General features: G+C 58.8%; 1 protein-coding gene across 6 annotated transcripts in view; it reads left to right on the forward strand.

Annotated features, from left to right (window-relative positions):
• Positions 1-24,146, forward strand: part of MAD1L1 (mitotic arrest deficient 1 like 1) — a 243,949-nt gene that overhangs the window by 48,589 nt on the left and 171,214 nt on the right. For 5 of the 6 annotated variants that reach the window (XM_061402349.1, XM_061402350.1, XM_061402352.1 and 2 more), the window contains one exon: positions 9,000-9,086. In XM_061402349.1, the coding sequence (XP_061258333.1) occupies positions 9,000-9,086 (87 nt within the window). Of the gene's footprint in view, positions 1-8,999; positions 9,087-11,057; positions 11,310-24,146 lie in introns of those variants that run through there. The other variant, XM_061402351.1, reaches the window with a different exon arrangement.

Here is a 24,146-nt window from a genome sequence, read left to right on the forward strand (position 1 = left end):
CCCATCCCTCCTCCCACCTCCAGAGCCAGCCCTGTGTGTTCATCGTGGCAGGATGCCCGGGGGTTGCAGCCCCCTGAGTGGTGCTGGGCTCTCCGAGATGAGCCTGCTTCTCTGCCAGTTTCACATGTTATTGTAATCACACAGTTTAATTAAATACTGTAAGAGTCTGGTGAAAAGTATGTGAAGAGGGCAGTGTTTTTGTGAAAGCAAAGTTGGATGTTTTGAAAAGTCTCAAAGGAAAATTTCTAAAAAGAAGCTGTTGAGTAAAGTGAATTGACTATAGAAAACTAGGAGAAAAGTTATAAAATTTAGGAAGATGGCAGGTGTCTATTTGAAAGAAACAGCTAAAATCATGAATTATGATTTGTGGTTTATACAGAAATATAACATGAAGCTCCAGTTTAGTGGACCCATATTTGAAGAAGAAGTTTGCAGCTTGGAGAATGATTGTGTACATGTAATATCTTAGGTTAAAATGTTTGCGATATGGATATTGATTACCTGCTTTAGCCAACTTTTGGGAACAGTGACCCGGCTTGATTACTTCAGATGGGAAGTTTTTTATTAATATATTTTTGCCAGACTTACAATGCAAATTATTCTTATTATTATACCTAGCTAAACATCATTTAGAAATGATATACGATTATTTCATTATAAGTGGTTATAATTAGTTTCTAATGCATTAATTCATCACGAAATAATTATTTTCTCTTTTGAAAAATTTTGTATAATATCTGATTCTAAAGTATAAGTTTGTAATGCTAAGTTTTAGAAAAGTTATTTTGCAAATAGGTATTATATTTCCTTGGTATACATTAGACCTTTTTAATATACTTTACAGAGGGACTGTAATTTATGTAACCTGTAACACTAAACTTCTGATCCAGTGCTCTGAGTTCAAACTTGGGTAGAATTTAGTTGGATAGTTACTGTTCTGCAGAGCCATACTGCCTTCTTTATTCTTTCAGCTCATGTTTATTGAAGGCCCGAGGCTGAGGGCTGTTGGCAGGAGTGTGGGAGTGCCGTCAGCGGATGAGGCCTGGGGCTGAGAGAGTGGCTCAGGGTGAGGGCCCACGGGACGTGGGCTTCGGGGGCTCTGAGTACAGCGGTTGGTCTTGTAGACCTCCCTGTGACTGGGGAGACAGGACCAGCGTGGTCCTGGGAGTCGGGAAGGCCTGTAGATGTGTGGTGACCTGGAGCAGCCCAGGCCTCTCGTCCCAGCAGGCAGGCAGGTTGGCTGCTGGGCAGAGGACCTGGTCTCGTGTGAAAACCGCCGTTGGTCACAGGGGTGGGCTGCGGCTTGATGAGGGTCCCCTGTGCTGGGTGCCCCACGCGGGCCTTCAGACGTGTGCCCTTTGGGTGCGTGCCTGAGCCCGCGTCTATTCTGGGTCACCTCTCGGGGAAAGACTGACTTGCTCTCCGTCCATCTGGGACACAGCAGCTTGAGGAGCAGTCTGATGGCCGCCGTCCACCATGTGGCCAGGATGGCGTGGCCTGGCCCCGGGCTTGGTGCTGAGAGACCGATGGCCTTCTTCCCCTAAAGGTTGGTTCCTGTGGCCTCAAGATGGTCAGTGGTCACAGGCTTCCTTCTCTGGAGTATCCAGCACCCTGCATGGCCTCAGGGCTGAGTGCTGCTTCTCCCTATCCTGGGCTGTGGGCCAGGCTTTGCCAGTCTTCGGTGACATGAATCCTCCCCAGCTTCCCTACATGCTGCTGCTGCCGCCAGGTTGCTTCAGTCGTGTCCGACTCTGTGCGACCCCATGGGCAGCAGCCCACCAGGCTCCTCTGTCCACGGGATTCTCCAGGCAAGAATACTGGAGTGGGTTGCCATTTCCTTCTCTCTCCCTACATGACTGGGTCAGATTATCAAAACCCCCTGATTAGCCAGGACGTGCTGTGACTTTGCAGCCATGAATGCCCTTGCTCCATTTGGGCTTTAGCACCAAGCTTTTCTCCATGATGTGTCCGGTTCCCACCTGTGCGTATTTTCTGCAGAAGCCTGTCTGGGAGAGAGTCCACCCCACCTGCGTGTGCCCCTCTCTGACAGGGCCCTCTGACCCACTCTTTGGGCTGTGGCTCTGTGTCCTGCGGGCTTCTCTTCTGGAAAATAACACCATGGAAGAGAGCTTGAGGTTTCTTGCTTGTTAATTAGTTTTCTGGTTGTCGCTGTTTGATTCATTTTAGAAATGGGAGTCCTCTGGATCTCGTGTCTTTCAGGCCCGTTGAAACAGCTCTTTGAGCTTCAGCAAGAGTGCTGGCATCTGCTGTCAGGAGCCTCAGAGTAGCTCTGCTGGAGCTGGAGTGCCTCTGCCTCGAGAATGAACCACTGGGCCCCACTCCCCGGGCTCCTGTTCTGCTCGCAGCTGACCTCGAGCCAAAACTCAGCTGCAGATTGAACAGAGACTTTCCCCCTTCAAAGCCCACCAGTTAGAGTTAAAAGGCTTTGCAGCTGAACCCAGAGTTTAAACAGCAGATGCCACAGCTTGGGCTGCAGTTGGGACTGTCGCGCTCCTGTCATCTCTGAGTCGGCGGATCCCAGGGCCCTCTGAAGGCCTCCACTTCTAGCTTTTGAAGTGGAAGTTTGGGGGTGGTTGGCTCTTCCTGCTGCGTGCGCCTGTGCTGTTTTGGGCTGCGATGGCACTTGGCCCGACTCCTGCTGGTCACAGGCACATAGCCAGTCCCCAGGGCACCCTCGGGGAGCAGCTCCGAGTACTCCAGGTCAGGAGACTCTGGAAAATCAACATTCCTCCTGCCAGTGGGGGGCACTTTGGCCTCTGGCCTTTGATTTGATGTGTGGTGAAGGCTGCAGTGGTTTAATAATCCTTCTTGATTCAATAGCCCTTCAGGAACCTCCCTCTGGCCCACTTGGCGCTCCTGATGGGCAGATGGTGGCAGCGTCCCCAGGTGGCCCTTTGCTGTGTCCCCGGGCACCTGGGCTCTGCTGTGCTGAGCCTCCCCGGGGCAGCCCCATCTCCCGTCAGCGCCTCTGCCTGCCCGGCTGGCGTTGCCAGTGGCGTTGCCGCATGGGGAGCGTGTGCGTGGCTTTTCCTGTAGTTTTTATTTGTACTTATGCATATAATATATAAATGCTCATCAAAAGAAATTCAAATAAGGCACGTGAAGTTTAAGATCCCTTTGATTTCAACCACCCCTCTTGGCCCTGACCTGGCTAGGTTATATTCTGTAAATATGCGGGCACATTGGTGCCTTTCTTTAGAAATAAGCAGTGGAGGTGCAGTTTTGGGTGCATATGGAAAGATGCACCCTTTCTCTGCGTGCCTGCAGGCCTGCTCTGCCTCCCTGAGGAGGGGCAGGGTGCATATGGAAGTGGACACTCTACACTTGAGCCCTTTCTCTGCGTGCCCGCGGGCCTGCTCTGGCTCCCCGAGGAGGGGCAGGCGCACTTTGGGAGCGTGGGGTCTTGGCACGCCTCCTGCTTGCAGTGCTGGCTGAGGCCCTGCCTGCGGGCCGGGTGCTCCTTAGGGTCTGAACAAACGAACGCGTCCTCCCCGAGGCCTAGAAATCAGTGTCTCCCCCTCCTGCCCTCCCCTTCCTCCCTGCTGTGTGGTCCACACAGAAGATGCTGTCTTCCTCCTCTCTGCTCCGCGCTCAGCCCTGCAGAGCTTGGAGAGCCAGCACGGAGGGAGGTGCTAGCGATTACGAGACACTGGGTGTGTCTGCTTGCCCTCCACCTGGGTCAGGGCACAGGGGCAGAGGCCTGGGCCTCGGGGAGGGCACGCGCCCCTTGGCCCCCGCGCTGTGTGGAACCGGCCCCCGATGCCTGACTTGGCGAACACAAGCGGGGCCAGAGCGAGCGCTGGGCCAGGCCCTCACTGGATGCTGTCAGGGGTGTCCCTGCGGCGCAGGCTGTGGTGCTGGGGCTCTTTGGGACGGGGTGTCCCTGCGGTGTGGGCTGTGGTGCTGGGGCTCTTTGGGACGGGGTGTCCCTGCGGTGCGGGCTGTGGTGCTGGGGCTCTTTGGAACGGGGTGTCCCTGCGGCGCAGGCTGTGGTGCTGGGGCTCTTTGGGACGGCCATGAAGACGCGTTGTGCGTGACCTGCGGGCTCGCCTGACGGGGCTGGCCACTGGCTCTGGGCGATGGCACTGCGCCTGGGGCTGGGGTGTGGCTGGAGGCTGCCTGCGGAGTCTGCCCTGGCCTTGGGCCCTGCGCAGCCTCCCTGCCGCAAGCTCTCAGTGGGAGCAGCTCCCTGCGTGCTCGGATGAGCCGCACCCCCCTGGGGAGTTGCTGCTGGGGGCTCTTGTTTGCGTGGCTGGTCGAGAGGGAGGAGTGGCGTGGGGGGTAGAAGAAAGCCAGCTGCCTGCTTAGTTTATTCAGATATGGAGCCAGTCCCCTTGATGGCTTGTTGAAGTAGCTGCTCAAAAGTTCCAGCGGGTTTGGGGTCTGATGGCTGCCCCGAGGTTCAGCTAGAGAGTGTGCGCCTCGGCCACCGGCTGGCATGGCTGCGTGTAGGTGGCCCCAGCCTGCGGGTGTCCCGGGAGGGTGCAGGTGCCTGAGCCGTCAGCGGGAGTAGAGCGTTTGTGAAGGAGAGCATGTTAAGTTCATTTTTCTCTTCATTTGACCATTCCCAGTTTCTCCTCATTATTAAATGGTTACATTTCAAATTATCTTTACTTCAGAGGAGAACGGAGGGCCTTGGTTGAGAGCTTTCTGTGTCAACTCTAGTTCCTGGCTTTGTGGGGCTAGTTTGTGCCTCAGGGCAAGACCCTGGTTTCTAAATTGCCGTCCTGTGCTCCCAGCCCTGCCGTTGCCCTCCAGCTTCCAGACAGGTTTCTGCCTGGAGGACATTGCACACAGCTTGCCTGTGATGAGAGAATACCGCCCCCTCAGCTCATGAGGCCCCCAGAGGGTGTGTGGCCGTCTGTCTGACAGACGCTTCCCCTTGGGCCCAGAGGGACTGGTGACCTTGTAAAGGTAGACGTGCGTAGTTTCATCGGTTTTGAATATAGTTTCCATTGATTTAATAATAGTTTGCATATTCCTTAGCATAAAAAATAGAAGATAACTTCAATCTCTTTAAAATGTTAAAAAAAAAAAAACCCTCTTGGCTTAAAAGGGTTTACTTGGTTCGCTTACTTACTCTCTGAGGTCAGCAGACATGAGGAAGCTCTGAGAAGAATGGGGATCTGGCGTTCAAGGCTGGCTCAACCCCTCCCCTCTTAAATTTCAGTTTTCACAGGTCTCTGCTGGTGAGCATTTTTCATGTGTTTTCTCATCCACAGAGCTGGCTGGCATTCAGGGCAGAGCAAGGGTAGAAATCTTGGCATCATGCCTCTTGGTTCCTCACACATCAAGGCCGTGTCCTCACAAAATGTGCAGGAAAGGGTGTTTTTCTGGCAGCCGGGGACGGCCTGCATGAGGCGATGTGAAACGAAGAGGGCCTGGCCTTCCCTGCTGGGGGGTGCTGAGGACAGAGGCCTGTGTGGGGCGGCTGTGGGCTCTACTTCGTGCCAGGGCTGCGCTGGGCCTTCAGGACACACTGCCGGCACCCGGGGGCCTTAGGCTTCACGCCTAGTGATGGCAGACCCAGGAGGCCCCGCTGGTCACAGGGCAGATGGTCCTGAGCAGCCTTGTGATGAGGCGAGGAGAGGCTTGGGGGCTTCTCGGAGGAAGTGACAGCTATCCCGAGACCTCTCCAGTGAGGATGAGAGAGGCCTGGGGAGGCTGAGGGAGGCGTTCTGCAGGCCCAGGGTTAACCATCACAGATATTCCGGGAGCGGATGGGTTGGTGTGTCCAGGCAGCAGAGGAAAGTCTGGCGGGAGGCGGAGAGGCCCCTCCAGGCCTGGTGGCTCGGGGTCTGTGGGCTCTGAACATGAGGCTCAGCTCAGCAGGTTTCTGTGAGTGGCCCTCGGACAGGCAGGACAGCAGGGGCAACTTCAGCAGGAGTGGGGAGGCCAGAGAGTGCTCTGGGCCTGGGTGCCATGCTGGCTCTGGGGCTGGGAGAGGAGCCTGTGCGCACTGCGCTGTCGCCCCGTGGAGCCCTGCGTCTGAGCCCCGGGCCTGTGCTCGCCTCCACGTGGCGCCTGAGGATGGTTTTGCTTTGCGTTTCTCTAAGAATTAGTGGTGTTGAGCATCTTTCATTTTTTTTAATGCCATGTTAGCTCCATGCAGGGCTCAGGAGTCTTTGCTCTCCACTTGATGTTCCATCTCTGTCTCTCGTCTTTCTTCCTCTTTGAAGACATTAAAAAAAACCCGTTCTTTGACGCTGATGTGTAGTTAGTTTACAGGGCTGGTATTTCAGGACTGCGCTGACAGTACAGCACAGGGCTCAGTTACGTGTGTCTGTCCTTTTTCAGGGTCTTTTCCGTTGTAGGTTATCACAAGGCGCTGAACGCAGTCGCCTCTGCTCTACAGTAGGTCCTGTCGTTTATCTGCTTTATTTGTATTTATTACTTTCATTTTTCACTTTCATGCATTGGAGAAGGAAATGGCAACCCACTCCAGTGTTCTTGCCTGGAGAATCCCAGGGACAGAGGAGCCTAGTGGGCTGCCGTCTATGGGGTCGCACAGAGTCGGATGTGACTGGCTTCCCTGGGGGCTTGGAGGGTAAGGCGTCTGCCTGCAGTGCCGGAGACCCGGGTTTCATCTCTGGCTTGGGAAGATTCCTTGGAGAAGGAAATGGCAACCCACTCCAGTATTCTTGCCTGGAAAATTCCATGGATGGAGGATCCTGGCAGGCTGCAGCCCATGGGGTCACAAAGAGCTGGACATGACCGAGCTGCTTCCCTTCCTTTCCCGTCTCGTGTCCATTAGCCCCAAGCATACCCCCTTTCCCCGCCGCCCATTGGTCGTTGTGGGTTTTTTTTGTATGTCTGCGGGTCTCTTTCTCTTCTGTAAATAAGTATGTTTCTGTCATTTTTTATAGTGTTTCAAAGGTTTATGTATTTTTATTTTTCGGTTGCACTGGGTCTTTGTTGCTGTGCGTGGGCTTTATCCAGTTGCTGTGAGTGGGGGTGCTCTCTGGGTGTGGTGCCGAGCTTCTCGCTGTTGGTCGAGGTAGTGGGCTTCTCTCGCTGTGAAGCACAGGCTCCAGGCGCGTGGGCTCACGGGCTTCAGAGCGCTGGCTCAGTAGTTGTGGCACCAGCCCAGTTGCTCCGTGGCAGGGGATCCTCTGGGACCAGGGATCAGACTGGTGTCCCTTGCACTTCAAAGCACACTCTTAAATCACTGGACCACCAGGGAATCCTCTATCCTTTTTTTTAGATTCCACATATAGTGATAATCGTATAGTATTCATCTTTCTGTGTCTCATTTGCTTCAGTTAGCATAATAATCTCTGCTGCTGCTGCTAAGTTGCTTCAGTCGTGTCTGACTCTGTGCGACCCCATAGACGGCAGCCCACCAGGCTCCCCGTCCCTGGGATTCTCCAGGCAAGAACACTGGAGTGGGTTGCCATTTCCTTCTCTAATACATGAAAGCAAAAAGTGAAAGTGAAGTCGCTCAGTCGTGTCTGACTCTTAGCGACCCCATGGACTGCAGCCCACCAGGCTCCTCCATCCATGGGATTTTCCAGGCAAGAGTACTGGAGTGGGGTGCCATTTCAACCCAGGAATCTTCCCTATCCAGGGATCGAACCTGTGTCCTTGCATTGCAGGTGGATTCTTTACCTCTGAGCCACGAGGGAAGCCTTTCATGCTCGTTTATGGCTGAATAATATTCCTTTGTGTATATACGCACCACATCTTCTTTATCCGTTCGTCTGCTGATGGACATGTAGACCGTCTCCATGTCTTGGCTGTTGTGAATATGCTACAGTGACCCACTGGGGTGTATGTAACTTTTCAAATTAAGAGTTTTCTCTAATCCGACTCCCAGGAGTAGGATTTCAGAATCATATGGCAGCTCTATTTTAGTTTTTTGAGAAACCTCCCACCGTTGTCCACAGTGCTGCGCGAGTTCACATTCTCACCAGCAGTGTGGAGGGTTCCCTTCTCTCCACACCCTCTCCAGCATGTGTTATCTGTAGACTTTTTGATAGCAATGGCACCCCACTCCAATACTCTTGCCTGGAAAATCCCATGGACGGAGGAGCCTGGTGGGCTGCCGTCTCTGGGGTCGCACAGAGTCGGACACGACTGAGCGACTTCACTTTCACTTTTCACTTTCATGTATTAGAGAAGGAAATGGCAACCCACTCCAGTGTTCTTGCCTGGAGAATCCCAGGGACGGGGGAGCCTGGTGGGCTGCCGTCTGTGGGGTCGCACAGAGTCGGACACGACTGAAGCGACGCAGCAGCAGCAGCAGCAGCAGACTTTGATAATGGCCGTTGTTGCCGGCGTGAGGTGGGCCTGAGCAAGGTTTGGATTTGCGTCTCTCTGAGGATTAGTGGTGTTGAGCGCCCTTCCTGTGCCTGCTGGGCGTGTGAATGGCGAAGGTGCTTCTGTGCACGCTCTCCTGAGCCGGGTGCTGAGCTGGAGGACAGGGCTCAGGTTGAGGCTCCGTGCTGGGAGAGCGGGCAACCTTGGAGCCCACCGTCACGGACTTTTAGTCTCAGTTTCCCCGTCTGTGAAATGGAGACGGTGAGCAGCGCGTCTGCCGTGACCATTGGCCTGATCGTCCCCCTGGAGGCGTTTCGACACGGGAGGCACCGTGCCCGTGGCGCCTGCTGTTCCCCCGCTGCCGTCCGCGCGCGTGGTGTCTGAGAGGAGGGAGGAGGCTAGCGTGCCCGGGCACCCTGTCTGCGGGCCGCTGGCAGGCGCGCTTCCTCCTCACTTCACGTCCTCTGCGTGGCAGTGATGCGACGTACCGACTCGGTTTTCACAGGCGTGGGCTGGCACGAGTGACGTCCCCAGTGCCATGTGGCCGGTGGCCGGCTATGCTGTGAGCCCACACACGCTGTCCGGGGGCCTCACAGGCCCTGACTCGCCCGGCTCTGAGGTCCGCCAGCAGCTTGCCTGGCTTTGGGCCGGCCCCTAGGGTCAGAGCCCCGTCCCCTGCGGGCACATCCCGCTGACCTCATGTGTTCTTGTCCCCCCAGGACGCCAGAGGACCTGTCTAGGTTCATTGTGGAGCTGCAGCAGCGCGAGCTGGCCCTGAAGGACAAGAACAGTGCCATCACCAGCAGGTAGGCCTGGCGGCCGCGCTTATCCAACAACCAACTTGCTTTGGAGAGGCCTTGCGGGTGAGCGTGCCCCTGGCTTCGCAGAGCGGGGCAGGCACTGCAGATGTGCGGTGTCCCTCGTCCTGCCCCGCCGCACTGAGGCCCCACCCTGCGCCTGGGGGTCCAGGGCCGGGGCCTCTCCTGCGCCCAGCCTGCGGTGTGTCCTGTGCCCGCTCTCACTCAGACGCCTGCTGGTGTCCCGGGCCAGTTCCACTCTGCCGTGACTCCCGGGCCAGCCGGGCCCCAGGCGTGAGGCTCAGTCCTACAAGGTGCGCCTGCGCGTCCATCTGGCCGGGAGTGCAGGGTCCTCCCTGCCTCTGATCAGGTGCTGGAGTGATGGCTGGAACTCAGGAAAGCGCTCTGTCTTGGATCACGGGTTTGTTGTGAAGCGTGCAGCTCGGATCAGCTGGACGGGAAGAGACGCCCCAGGCTTGTGTGGGGCGGGGGCAGGGCTGCCCTGTCCGCTCCGGGCGTGCTGCCCTTCCAGCGCCGCCTCGTGTCCACCGCCTCGGAGGCCCCTTTTCAGGGTTTCTGTGAGTTTCCTGCTTGGTTAAGTCTCAGCCGTTGGTGACTTCCTGGGTCTCCAGCCCACTCCCCTCCCTGGAGGCGGCGGGGAGGGGGCAGGTGGAACTTCCCGCCTCTCTTCCCAGCGTTGGTTCCTCTGGCACCCTCCACCCCCCCAGCCCCACGCTGCCCAGGGGTCTGGCCGAAGGGACACTCACATCATTCACTGTTGAGGAAATTCCAGGGCTTTGTAGAGCTCTGTGCCGGGAAAGGGGAGCCCGCCCACGTGCCGGCCTGCTCCTCCTGAACCACGCGTGGGCCTGTCCACTGCTGACCGCCTCCCTCCTCTGGGGCCCAGGCAGGCTTCTCTCATGTATGCAGGGTGGCTGCCTACATCCTGGGTGTCGAGTCAGAGGCAGGAGGAGAGGCCTCTCCTTTTTGGAACAAGGAAACCTTTCCTAGGACCCCCACTGCTGGCAGACTCCCCCCAGTCATGCTCCCTGCCCCAGACCAGGTGCCCACGGAGGATGGGGTCAAACTAGGCGGTTCCCGCTTAGAGTCACTTGAAGGTGGACCGTCGTGTGAGGTCAGCCCCTCCGGTGAGGAAGGCTCGGGGCGGCTGAAAGGATGGTGACCAAGAGGGACCTTGGACGCTCACCCTCGCCCTGACGGGCTGGTGGGAAGGGGTCTGTGAGGTCAGCCTGTGGGCCGTGGTCACCCCCCGCAGCCTCACCCCCTGTGCAGACTGTGTGTTAATAGTTTATTAATAACCAAAGGAAGGCTTTCTTATTTTGGGGGCTGATGTCACTTTGAAAATTGCTTTTAGAAGCATCTGGTTGTGTTGGACATAATCACATCAATTTAGTTTAAAAACCTCAAATGATAAAGATTGCCTTTTGCTTTCAAAGTTGCTGTCAGATGAAACGGGCGTTAAAAGTGACTCGAAATTAAAGCTTTAACATTTTTCCACGCAATCCTCTTTATTTTACTTTGAATTTGAAACAGAATGAACTATTACAGGAAAGGAAACTTGTCTGCATCTTTCTCCCGCCAAACTGTGAGGTGCTTTCCGAAGTTCCCTGCTTGGGCAGCAGCAGGAAAGTCCGCCTCTCAGAGCTGTGAGTGTGGCTCAGGAAGGTCAGCCTCTCGGAGCTGCGAGTGTGGCTCAGGAAGGTCAGCCTCTCAGGGCTGCGAGTGTGGCTCAGGAAGGTCAGCCTCTCAGGGCTGCGAGTGTGGCTCAGGAAGGTCAGCCTCTCAGAGCTGCGAGTGTGGCTCAGGAAGGTCAGCCTCTCGGAGCTGCAAGTCAGGAAGGTCAGCCTCTCAGGGCTGCGAGTGTGGCTCAGGAAGGTCAGCCTCTCAGGGCTGCGAGTGTGGCTCAGGAAGGTCAGCCTCTCAGGGCTGCGAGTGTGGCTCAGGAAGGTCAGCCTCTCAGGGCTGCGAGTGTGGCTCAGGAAGGTCAGCCTCTCAGGGCTGCGAGTGTGGCTCAGGAAGGTCAGCCTCTCAGGGCTGCGAGTGTGGCTCAGGAAGGTCAGCCTCTCAGGGCTGCGAGTGTGGCTCAGGAAGGTCAGCCTCTCAGGGCTGCGAGTGTGGCTCAGGAATGTCAGCCTCTCAGGGCTGCGAGTGTGGCTCAGGAAGGCCCGCCTCTCAGAGCTGTGAGCGTGGCTCTGGCTGTGGTCCTCGGCGGTGAGTCAGGCGTCCCAGCTCTTCTGTGGGCTGGGTTTAGAAATGGCCTCGCACTGCAGGGAGTGGTCCAGCACGGAGGGGAGGTGGTCTGGGGGACTGGGGGCCCCTCGTCCGCCTCTCAGGACCCTTGGGTTCCCTCTGAGAGCCAGTGCAGCTGCCCCGGGAGCAAGGGCGTCTCAGGCCTCCTGAGGAAGAGCTTCACCTCTTCAGCAGGGTGGCCAACCTGCCTGACGGGTCCCGGCAGGGGAGGGGAGAGGACGTGCGACGCCTCGGGCCACGGGCCTGGGATGGGTCGTTGGCCAGGGCCGGGGTGCTCTCGGTCCTGTCCTCACGCCGCTGACGGCCACGCGGACGAGCGATTTTGGCTGTGCGCCCATCTCAGGAGCGTGTCTTTTGTACAGGCGCTGAGCACCGTCCCCTTCCTCCCAGGGAGGCCCCCCTCATCCGGCGACAGAAAGCATGGCAGGAGCCAGGGGTCTTCTGAGGGCCTAAGGCCTGGGAGCAGGTGAGGTTCCCACCCCGCCTGTTGGTGGTGGAGTCACATGCAGGCCCCTGTAGGGAGATGCCAGGCTGGGGTCCTCTGCCCTCGGGGCCCTGGCCAAGCAGGACAGAGGGCCGTGGGCAGTGCCGTGCTCACAGCTGGCAAACCGACGTCGCCGTGCTGGGTGTGTTCCGTGCGGAGGCCAGGAGACCTCGTGAGGGGCTGATGTCACTCCCTCAAGACTTTGCAGGCAGCTGGGCAGAATCCAGGCTAGACCAGGAGAGGCGCCTTGGCAGGAGAGCGGAAGCTGGGCTCTGCCCAGCCCCAGGCAGGCGCGGTTCTGGCTGGAGGCTTTCGGGGCTCTTTAGAGGATGAGGCGAGATGGCGGGGGGAGCTTCGTCATCAGCCGCGCTCAGGAAACAGGTGGTGTGCGGGTGGTGCTGGGAAGTCCTCTGTGGCCTTGAGTCCAGCCGACGTCTTGGCGGGCGACCTTGGCGACAGCTGCTGTTGGTGGGTCTTTCTGTGAGCAGGGTGCCCTGGCCCGGTGGGCTGGTCCCTGCTTTCTGCACCGTGGTCCTCCTGGGACAGACAGCTCCAGAGGCGCTGTGGGTCGCTGGTTAGAGCGGCCTGTCGGTGCCTGCCTTAGGACTGGAGTTCAATCACAGCCCAGGGAACCTTGCCTTCTACTCGTGGCTGCCCAGCGTTCGTCTTGTTCCTGTGGCTGGTCTTGGGCCCCGTGGGGGTGTGCTGAGGGTGAAGGCTGTCCCTGTGCACGTGTGGTGGTGCTGAGAGTATTTCCGGTGCTGGGCTGCGTGCTGACTGCCTCGCGCATGGTGTCTCCCCTGATCCAAGCACGATGGTGCTGTCTCTGTCCCCCAGCAGAGCGCTGAGCCCCGTGTCAGACAGCTAGGAAGCCGTGGAGGCAGGATTTGAATCCTGGTCTGCGCGTCCTGGGAGCTCCATGGCGTCGTTTGAGGCTGGAGCCGGGTCCTGGAGAGGTGCTCCGTGTGGCCACAGAGCGCCCTTTGCCACGCGTTGCTCTGCGCAGTGGGGCCGTGCGTCGTGGGCCTGCAGGTGTGACGTGTCGGGCCAGGCCCTCGGTGCGGATCCGGGGGACCTGCTGTGGGAGCGGGTGAGGGGAAGCCGAGCAGCCTCGGGGCTCTGCCTGCCACGCGCTGTGCATGCCTGCCGAGCCCAGCTCTCTGGGGCACTTCACACCCGTCGCACGCGCCAGCTCTGGGCTGCTCTGACGACTGCAGTTTATTCTGAAGATCGGTCTTCCTGCTCTGGGCTGTACGTGTCTCAGAAGAGCCCTTGGCTTCAACCTGTTAGTGTTTGAGGAGCCCGGCAGCGCCAGGGGCTTCCCAGGTGGCGCTTGTGGTAAAGACCCCATTTACCGACGCAGGAGTCGAAGCAGACGCAGATGCAGTCCCTGGGTAGGAAGATCCCCTGGAGGAGGGCATGGCGCCCTACTCCAGCATTCTTGCCTCGAAATCTTACTGACGGAGGAGCCTGGTGGGCTGCAGTCCAGGGGGTCACAGAGTCGGACACGACAGAAGCAACTCAGCCTGCAGCACCCGGAGTCCTGGGGAAAGTGTGGCTCCAGGGCAGCGCGGGGCGGCCAGTGGCGTTTCCCAGCGGCAGATTAGGAGTGAGCAGGTCTGTCTCGTGTGTGTGTGTGTGTGTGTGTGTGTGTGTGTGTGTGTGTGTGTGTGTGTGTGTGTGTGGCGGGGTCAGGGAGGGGGCGGGCAGAGGCACACCTGAAAGACGGGGGTGCTGTGTTTGCTGTGGACCCACTGTGACAGGTGAGACAGAAAGACAGGGTGAGGTTTTTGGTAAGAGCTTGTGGATGGTGCTCTTGCTTCTCATGTCGCCGGAGAACTTAGGAGAAGAGCAGGTGAAGGCAGTGGGAGCTGGAAATGCAGCTTTGGACACTGAGGTCTGTTAGAAAAGTGTGTGAAGCGTGGAGAGGCGGTTGGCACACGGGCTGTAGCCAGGGTAGCGTCTAGACCGGGGCGCCCTTCCAGGTGGGTGAGGATGCGGCTCCACCTCAGCCTGCAGCTGACCAGGCGGGTGGGGACTCCAGAGAACTGCTCTGCGGTCCTCCTCGCACCAGACACGGGCGTCTGTGGGGCAGGCGGACGCGAGCCGGCTCCGTCCCCCCGGCGGCCTCGCATGGATGCGCCCCCGCCCCCGCCCCCAGGTGTTCCGGAGCCACCCCTCCCTGCGGGGCTCGTGCCTGCACGGTTCCTGCTGCCTCTGCCTGAAGTGGCACTGTGCCCGCCGGCCCTCACCACGCTCCCCGCGTACTGTGTCCCCGCTGCCAGCCGCGCTCCCTGGGCCCGGAGGGCCGCCCGCCGAGCTCTGGTTGAGCGAGGGAATGGATGAGTGGTTCGGCTGAGCGCACGGGGATGTGCCAGGCGGACAGAGTGAGGCCTGCGGCGTGGGAGCCTGTGCTCTGCCCATCCTGGGGTGCCAGGCCAGATGTCAGGCTGGCAGGAGCCCAGGTCAGGCAGGCTCTGCACGGGTCAGCTGGCCCCTGACCGTGCCGTCCTGCCGGGCAGCCAGGGTGCCAAGGGGCCAGGCTTCGCTTTGTCCCTCTGTGCTCGGCCGTTGTGCGTGGTGCCCCAGCCCCGTGGACTGGCCTCGACTCGCTGATCTCCCTTGACTGGGGATGGGGCGCTGTGGTGCTGCTGCAGGCCCTGGACAGCCCGCCTCAGCTTCCTGCCGGGATGGCTTGTGCGCCCTCTGGGCCCCCTCCCGACCCTCTGTCCCCACTGGAGGGGGCAGGGCGGGCACGGGAGCCCCAGGCTGTTGTGGGGGGTGTGCCCCCGTCCCATGCGGGAGCCTCTGGAGGATGCGTTGGCCCTCCCCACCAGCTGTCCTGCTCGTCCTGGCCATCACCGTCTCTGCAGTGGTGGCCTCGGGGTTCTCAGTGATGGAGACAGAGGCTCGCCTGTTTGCTCAGCTCTTGGTGCCACGCGACCTAATGGCCTTTGGCAGGAGGTGTGGAACCAGAGGCGTCTGACAGCTGGTCTCCACGCATTCTTCCTGGTGGTCGTGCGCATGTGGGCTCCATGGCCCTGTGAGGCACTGGCCGTGGGCTCGATGGCGGCAGAGCAGGAGGCTCTTGCTCAGGCCGCGCGCCCTCGGCTGGTCGCTCATGGGGCCCCGGGGCCCAGGGGCGCTTGGAGACACAGGCAGCCATCCTCCTGTAGCTGCCCTGGCTTCGCGCCATCTCGGGTGATGTTTTCCGGGTTTTTGTTGTTTTCCGCAATTCTGGCTGGATCTAACAAGGTGAGAGTTACTCTCTCTAAGAACCGTTTCCTGGCCTAGTTGGTAACCAGGAGGTGACAAACAGATCTCTCCTGGCCCTCTGCTCGTCCCCTCGTCCCTTTATTCCTCAGACCTCCCTCCTTGCTTGGGACTCAGGGCAGGAAGAGTCTCCGCGCCGCTGTGCAGTGGGGGGCACGGGCCTCGGTCAGGCTGAGGGTCTGCGCCCGCCTGCAGTGCCGTGTTTGGACGTGAGGTGGTGCCTGCAGCCCTCCGAGCCACTTGGTCTGACTCTCCTCAGAACCTCCTCTGTGGCCTCCCCGGAGGGAGGGCTATTCCAGGCTATAAATTTTGCGGCCAATTAGAGAGGATGGGCGCGCACGGGAGGGCGGTGCCTGGAGGCTTCTCGGTTGAGGGCCCTTTGCAGATGCTTCCCCGGGGACAGTGTCCGTGTCCTCTCCTTGAGTGGTGGATTCCGGGCCACCAGCTGCTTCCCCATCAGTGTGGGCGAGGCCGTTGGGGTGGGGCGTGGAGGCGAGGCCCCGCGCCGTTCCCCTTAGGGTGGGCATGGACCTCCAGTGCTGATGGCTGTTCCGGCTTGGCCCTGAGCCTCAGGAGCTGCTCTCACTTTCTAGACTGTGGCCGCCTGGCTTCTGTCCCTGAGACCAAGCCCTATCACCCTGAGGGAGAACCCAGTCCATCCGGGGTCCTGGTGGTGCCAGGCCCGCAAAGGACCCCCCTGGCAGTGCTGGTGGTTTTGTCCAGGCTCGTGTGAGGGCAAGGCAGGGGCTGTGTGTGGAAGCCCGTGGCTGCAGTTGGCACTTGGGTGGCGCGATCCCCGAGGCTCCCCTGGCGCTGGAGGTGGCGGCTCCTCCACTCCCTGGTCTCTGTGGGGTCAGCGCTGGGCGCCCAGCTCTTCTCCAGATCAGTGAGAGCAAAGACTGCGTGTGGGGCGCCCACAGGCTCTGGCTCGGCAGGTCTGCAGGGGCGGCCGGCTCCGTGTTCCCTGCAGGTGCCTGTGGAGCCGGAGCTGCTGGTCCAGGGACCATGCTCGGAGCAGCAACAGCTCGTCCTCCCCGGGTTCCTCTTGCACGGAGAGAGGCCTGCTCACTGCTTTCCCGTCATCGTCTTCCGAGAAGTCCGCTAAAGCCCCGTGAGCTCCCTGGACTGAGGGAGGCTCTGTTCTGTTAGGGGTTGTCAGCCTCTTGCTTTTGGGTCGCTCACTTCCTGTGGACATACACAGGGATGCTACCCCCCTGGGGCTGTGGCCCACGGAGGCCCTGGCATCGCTGGGTGAGGCCTATGGCCAACCCCCAGGCCCTCTGCTCCATGCATGGACCTGAAGGCTCTGGGCCTCGGGTGGGCCTGTGGCGAGTCTGTGCTCAGCGTGGCCGGTAGTCAGATGCCCTGCCTCTGACCCTGGAGGGGGCCCTGTGCTCACGTCCCAAGGGTGACCCTGTCCTCATGGGCTCTCTGGCCCTGCTCGGGGTGGAGGACGCGGCTCTCACTGGGGCATCCCTCCCTGCCGTCCGCCCGGCGGGCAGAGTGGACGCTATGGGGCAGAGTGTGCAGTCTGAGCTTGCACCGGCAGAGATGCTCGGTTTGGTCCAGTGGCTTTGGACGAGGGAGAGGGCAGAGCAGGGGCCGGGAGGCAGTGGTGGTGGCCTGAGGGGCAGGACCTGCTGGCAGAGGCGCTCCTGGGACGCGGCTGCGGGCCCCCCTCCCCGCCCGCCCTCCTCCCCCAGGCCGCCCCCCAGCCGAGCAGAGGCTGGGGCTCCTCGTCCTTGCTTCAGCCAGCTTGTGTTGTCTTCTCAGCAAGATGAGATGCGTTAATATTTCACACCCAGACTGTTTTCTTGCATGTTTTGCATTTCCATATTTAAAACGCCATTTACATATTCATGGGCCTTTTAAATAAGTTTTTATTGTTAAGAGATGTGGAAGTGGATAAAATGTGAAACTCCCCCTTTTATTCAAGCACTGGAAAAAATGTTCATCCCCGAAACGACATCCGTTTGAGTGGTGAGTTTTGTGGCGGTGGCTGTGGGAGGATTGCCGCGGGGGCAGCGTGTGCCCGGACGCGCCTCCCCATCCCTCGAAGGCGGACGCTGCGCCCCGGGGCCCACCTGAACGCTGATGGCCGCACCGGCTTCTCTCTGGGGGCAGGATGCTTGGTGTGGACTTGGCCAGGCCTCTCCCTGCGGTGTCCGAGGTGGGCTCTGGTGGACGGATCCGGGCTGTTCCTGAGCGTGCAACGGACCCTCCCCTGCCGCCGCCCCCTGCCCGCCGTCAGAAGTGCTTGCCCCTGGCTGCAGTGTGGCCGTGCCTTTGAGGCAGCTGGGTGTGGGGAGAGAGCCCAGCCCCGGTGAGGGTGTGGCCGTGCTCTGCTGCCCCCGGGGGCGGCGCGGGGCAGGGAGGGCTAGGCTGTGCCGGGGCCTCTGTCTGCGCAGGGAGAGGCCCCTGCCTTCCTCCGTGCTGGGTCATTACCAGGTCACTGAGGACGTGTGAGGGGCTGGCCTGCGGCCGGCTGGACGGTCTTCCCGTTTCTTCACGTCGGGCCACTAGTGAGGTTGGGCGCGCCTTTGCTTCTGATGTTGGGGTGGCGGGGAGCCAGCTGGAGACCTCAAGCACTGACCGGGACGGGGAGCCCTCCAAGGGCACTGAAGGGGCCGGGGGGTGTCTGATCTTCAGCCAGGCATGGCTCCGGGGAGTGACCAGGTGCTTCGGGGCTGTAGCCGTGTGGCTTGGTGTGTGTAGAGGAGCCTCGCGAGGGCTCTTCAGAGTCTGAATAATGGAGCAGCAGCCCAGACAGTCCTCGGAGACCCCGGGAGACTGAGGCTTGTTTAGACCCAGACTGCAGAGCTCCTGACCTTCACCTGAAATTGTGTCATCTCAGTGGTGATGCATCTTCTAAGTGGTAAACAAAGTCAGAGTCACACGTTACGGTCTGTTTTATCTCTGTGAACTTCTGGCCACGAGGTCGTGGCCTCAAGGCCGCCTTCCCGCATCAGACCCGCGGCATCGCCCACTCTCTTGGCTTTCTTGGAGACAGACTGAGTGACGGTCACTTGGTGAGGGCTCTGATGGGAGCTCTCGTGTGAGCTGAGGTGCCGTTGGCTTTCGTCAGCATGGCCAAGTGGACGCCTGGCCTCTGGAGACCAGGGTGTCAGAGGCGCGGCTCCCCAGCTGCGGGTATTGCCTCTCTCCACGTGGAGACCTCACGCGACGTGGACTGGGGCGTCCCCGGCTGGACTTCTTGTGGCTGCTGGGGCTCGCGGGACGTGGCCTGTGCCACCGCCCAGCCTCCGGAACTGTTTGAATGACAGCTTCTTCCAGTGCGCATGCTCTTTGCCCCACACTGGTGCTCGCTCAGGGCTCCGGCCGTCGCCAAGGCAGGTTCCTCCAGAGACCAGAGGCAGGCCTGGCCGGAGGGCCAGGTTGCACTTCCAGGCCAGGTTACCTGACTCTGTGGGCCAAGGGAAATTGGCCCCATTGGCTGAAGGCAGAGGGGACCCTGGGCACACCTCCCTTGGACTGCAGGCCTGGGACGCGGAGGAGGGAACGCTGTCCTGCGTGCAGCCCTGGCGGAGGGCAGCAGGGCTGTGAGCGCAGAAAAGTGAGGTGACAGTCCTCAGCCAGGCTCAGCCAGCGGGTGGATGGCCCAGGGATCCCTAATCTGCTTTGTGACAATTCTGTTAGAGGACAGACCTGGGCTCAGAGCCCTCCAGTGAGGAAATACCACCCGGCAAGCCGCTGCGGTTGAAGAGGCGCCCGGGTCACCTCCACCCTGGGGAAGCAGGCAGAATCTTCTTTGCTGGCTCACTCCGCAGGTGCGTTAGAATCTCGGTTTCCACAGACGCTTGGATGAAAGCAGAAGTGAGTAATCCTTGAATGTTGTTTGCTGTTCGATAAGGAGATGGTGAAGAGATCCTGTGGCTGGTCCCTGACTCTTGGTGCCTCGGAACTTCCGCTTCCCTGTGTCACTGGAAGGGATTTGGGGAGGCCAGCCGGGGCGAGCAGAGATTGCTTGTGGCAGGGGCCTGTGCAGACGGCCACCCCCTCGATCGGCCGTCTGTGGAGGCTGAAAGTGGGGTCCTCGGGCCCGAGGCTCGGGTTTTCTGTGCCCCTTGACTTCCATGCAGGAGAGGTCACAGTGTCTTTCTGACGCTGCTCTCAAGTTTCCTGACACTTTGTGTGCACTTTGGGAGCCCTGAGCCTGAGGACTTCCTGCTCAGCCGCCCCGCTGGCACTGGCTCGTTTGAAAGAACAAGCCCAGGAGAGCACACGTGGGTTCTCGCTTCTCTCCGGCTCACCGGGCAGTCTTGGGCACTCTCTAGCCTCTCTCGGCAAACCTTTGCAGGCTGGGCTTCTGGCTCTCAGCGGCCATGGGACCCCCTCCTCTCTCCCGGGGGAGCTGGGGCAGAGGTGGGGTGGAGCGTGGGGAGGGGGCTGCTCTCTGAGGACGGGGGCGTTTTGTCACGTTCCTCAGCCACTAAGTGTCTGAGAAGCTTTCCCCAGTTGTGGTGTTTCCCGGAAGGGGCTGTTCCTGTCTCAGAGCATAGCTAGTTTTGCCGTGTGGCAGAGTGGCAGGGTGGCAGGGGTCTCAGGTCCTCAGCAGCAGAGCTGGTTTTCCTTCCAGCTGTTCTTTTTTTTTTTTTAACTTTACAATATTGTATTGGTTTTGCCATATAGCAACATGAATCCTCCACGGGTGTACACGTGTTCCCCATCCTGAACCCCCCTCCCACCTCCCCTTCCAGCTGTTCTTGTTCCCGATGGTCAGTGTGGGAGGCCGCCTGGCTCCAGGTTGCTTCCAACCTGATTCCTGGTTACGTTAAGAACTGGGGCTCTTGGAGCACAGGGGGCCACCGTGTGCCTGGAGAGCATAAGACTCGGGGGTCCAGGCATAGCGCTTAATGAGAGAGGACAGGGCCTCCCCAGAGCTCGTACAGCTGCTGGCTCACTCAGTGGTGATGGCTGCCGTCTAAGCGGGCAGAGTTTTATTTATCCTGTGGTGGATAGAGAGGCTGATTTCTTGTCAGATATTTCCATCTTTCATCCAAGTAAGAAACTAGAGGCTTTCTTGCCAAGATTTAGGAACAAGTCAAGGATGTCCAATTTAACTTCATACTGGAAATCCTAGTTAATGCAGTAAGACCAGAAATAGGAAATAAAATGTGCACAGTGGGAAGAAGGATGAAATAAAACTGTTTGCAGATGATATGATTGTTTATATAGAAATCCCAGAGACTCAAGCAAAAAGCTCTTAGAACTAATAAGTGATTATAGCAGGGTTGCAGGCCGTAGGTTAATATTATTTAAGTCAATGAACATTTAGTTTGAAATTTAAAACATTATGTCACTTACATTAGCACCAAAACAGACAGATTCTAAGGTAAAAACAAAACAAAATTTTTGTGCAAGGTCTAATGAGGAAAATTATAGACATCTGATGAGAGACGTTAAAGATCTGAAGCAGAGGCGCTCCATGTTCATGGATAGGGAGACTCAGTCCTGTCATCTTGTCAGTTCTTTTCAGCATGATATGCGTGTTGAATACAGTCCTAATCAGAACGTGGGCAAACTGATTCTAAAGTTTGTGTGAAGACCAAGAGCCCGGGAAGAGCCAGTACAGCATCGAAGGAGAACAAGGTTGAAGGACTAGTCTCCCAGATCCCTCAGGCCTCCCAGGCCTCCCATCTCAGGCATTCCAGACAGCCCTCCCAGACCTCCCAGACCTCCCAGGCCTCCCATCCCAGACCAGGCCTCTCAGGCCTTCCAGACCCCTCAGACCCCCCAGGCCTCCCAGGCCTCCCAGATCCCCCAGACATCCCAGGCCTCCCAGACCCCCCAGACATCCCAGACCCCCCCAGACCCCCCAGATCCCCCAGGCCTCCCAGATCCCCCAGACATCCCAGGCCTCCCAGACCCCCCCAGACCCCCCAGGCCTCCCAGACCTCCCAGACCCCCCAGGCCTCTCAGGCCTTCCAGACCCCCCAGGCCTCCCTGGCCTCCCAGACCTTCCAGACCGCAGAAAGCGGGGCAGTGCAGTGCCGTGGGGGGAGCAGCCAGCCAGCTGTGGGGCAGAGCGAGGCCCCAGGAGCACCCTGGGAGAGGTGGCGTGCTTTGGTGAGAGAGCAAAGGCAGTCATGTCAGCAAAGGTGCTGGGGTCACTGTACGTCCACAGGCTGAGCAGGCACGTGGATCCAGATGCAGACCTCTCGCTCTCACACAGATGAGCTCAAAACGCACTACAGACCTAAGTGTAACACGCAGAACCACGACTGTCCTGCAAGGTGGAGGACTGGGTGCGGCTGACTCTCAGTTGAGCAGTGACTTTCCAAAAGCAGCGTCAGAGCCACAGTCTGTGAAAGAAAAAGTTGGTGAGCAGGACCTCGTTAAAACCATAAACTTCAGCTCCATGAAAGATGCTGTTCAGAGAATGAAAGGACAAACCACAGAGTGGGAGAAGCACAGCTGACTCTTGAACAGTGCAGGCGTGAACCCTGTGTAATCTGTGGTCTGCGTCCTCGGCTTCCACCAGCCACAGCCTGTGCAGTACTGTGGTGTGTACTGCTGAGAACACCCGTGTGCAAGTGGAGCTGTGCAGTTCAGACCTGCGTTGTTCCAGGATCACCTGCATCTGCAAAACCTGTGTGTGGTAAAGGACTGGCATCCACAATGTAAAAAGAACTCTTAAAGCCCAAAGTAAAAGCCACCCAGTTAAAACATGACCAAAAGATCTGAACAGACACCTCACCAGAGAACATGCTGCTGCTGCTGCTAAGTCGCTTCAGTCGTGTCCGACTCTGATCGACCCCATAGACGGCAGCCCACCAGGCCCTGCCGTCCCTGGGATTCTCCAGGCAAGAACACTGGAGTGGGCTGCCATTTCCTCCTCCAATGCATGAACGTGAAAAGTGAAAGTGAAGTCGCTCAGTTGTGTCTGACTCTTCGTGACCCCCTGGACTGCAGCCTACCAGGCTCCTCCGTGCATGGGGTTTTCCAGGCAAGAGTACTGGAGTGGGTTGCCATCGCCTTCTACGCACCAGAGAAGATAAACAGAGGCAAACAAGCATATGAGAGGCTCCCACATTGGGTCATCAGGGAAAGACTAAAACGGCAGTGAGATACCAGCACACCGCTGTTAGGGTGGGCAAAGCTGGGCGCGAGCAGCACCCAGCACTCCTGGGGGTGCGGAGCGACAGAGCCTCATCGCCGCCGGGGCGAGTGTGGCGCAGTCGCTCTGGAAGGCAGCGTGGGATTTCTTACAGAAGCAAACATGCTCCCCTGCAATCCAGGACTCAGGGTCCTCGATATTTACCTGAGAGGTGTGAAAACTCAGGTCTGCATAGAAACCTGCACACAGGTGTTTCTGTCAGCTTTGTTGATAAATGCCGCAACGGAGATGCAACCAAGATGTCCTTCGGTAAATGAACGGGTGACCTGATACATCCAAAGAGGGGAAAGAAGGGAGCTATCAGGTCATGAAAAGACGCGGAGGAGCCGTAAATGCACGTTGTTAAGTGGGAGAAGGCAACGTGGAGAGGCACATAGTGCCCGGTTCCAAGTGTACGGCAGTCTGGGGACCGCAGGGGCGCGGTGGTTACCGGTGCTCGGGGGACGGAGGGGTGGAGAAGTTTTTGGTGGAGTGAAACTCCTCTGCATGACCCAGGAACGGGGGCTGCATAACACCGTGTGTTTCTCTGAGCCTGTTGAATGTACAGCCCGGCAGATGCACCCTGATGTGACGCGTAGTAATGTGTCCGTTCACTGTGTGGCCAGCACGCTGCCCTGAGGTGCGGTGCTAGGGGAGAGTGGGTGGGAGGCTGTAAAGCGAAAACTGCTTTAAAAATAATGTCTTCATTTACAACAAACCAAGACAGATGGGCCTAGAGAAGGAGCATCCTGGCAGTCGGGGTCTCGAGGCAAGCGCGGATAGTTTATCCTGCTGGCCCGGCGGCCTGGGGGCGTGGGAGAGGCTCCACTGACCGGGAGGCGTGGGCTCCGGCCGGCCTGGCGCCATGGGCAGCCGCTCCCAGTGGGGCGGCAGGTGCGGGTGGCGAGGCTCCTCAGCCTGTGCCGGCGGGGGTGTCGGACCCAGGTGGCTGCCAGCTACTGTCTATGGACGCAGACCCGCTGGGCCAGGACGCAGGGCTGGGCGCGGCTGTCACGCCGTGCTGTGCTTCTGGCCTGGTGTGCCGCCACCACTGGGACCCGGGGTGGGGGGCTGTGCTGAGGCAGGGAGGCGGAGGGGCTGGGGTCACGGTAGAGAGAGGCCCGGACGAGGGGTGGCGGGGTACACAGACCAAAGCCCAGGGTTCCGCCGGTGCCAGCAGGGTGTGCCAGGTCCCCTTTGTGAGTGTGAGCCGGGAGACCCCAGCAGGGCTGCCCATGCCAAGCAGGGCCCCCTGGAACCGGGCTCAGCAGGGAGGGAGAAACGGAACTTTGAATTTCAAATCGGGTTAAATTCCTTCCATTTAAAATCTTGACTGTTCCTTCTCTGTTCCTGTCGGAGAGCCAAGGATGTTTAGCATTCTCTCATTTCTATGCTCTGCTAATTTTATTGTCTTTCCATATTTTCTTGCCATAAATGTAACAGATTTTATTATGTATAAACCATTTTTAATATAGCCTCTCATAAAGCCGGAGGAACAAGGGGGATTATGCCTTGGCAGCCCTCAGAGCGCACGCGTGTCCTTCCATTTTTAAGCCTCTGGGTCAGGCCTCCGTGGAACCTTCCTGACATGCCCCTTGCCCGGCCTTCCAAGGGAGGGGGCGGAAGGACAGGTCCTTTCCTGGGTGCTGCCCACACCTGGAGACTCGCTGCTTCATTGCAGTTGCCCCCGGCTGGGCTTGGGTGTCTCAGCTCTGCTCGCGCGGTCGCCCGCCCTTCCCACATGAGGCTGGAAGAGGACTCTGGCTCGGAGCTGCCAGGGTCTCCAGCCGTCTTGGCCCAGGACTCGGGGTGCCCAGGAGGGTGTCCTGGGCCTCTGAGGGGGTGCCATCTAGGAAAGCTGCTCTGGAGGGGGCGTTTGGGAGCAATTTTGTGATCTGTTTAAATATCCATGACCTTTTGGGTA

The sequence above is a fragment of the Bos javanicus genome, chromosome 25 (assembly GCF_032452875.1).
Source record: "Bos javanicus breed banteng chromosome 25, ARS-OSU_banteng_1.0, whole genome shotgun sequence".
Taxonomy (NCBI): domain Eukaryota; kingdom Metazoa; phylum Chordata; class Mammalia; order Artiodactyla; family Bovidae; genus Bos; species Bos javanicus.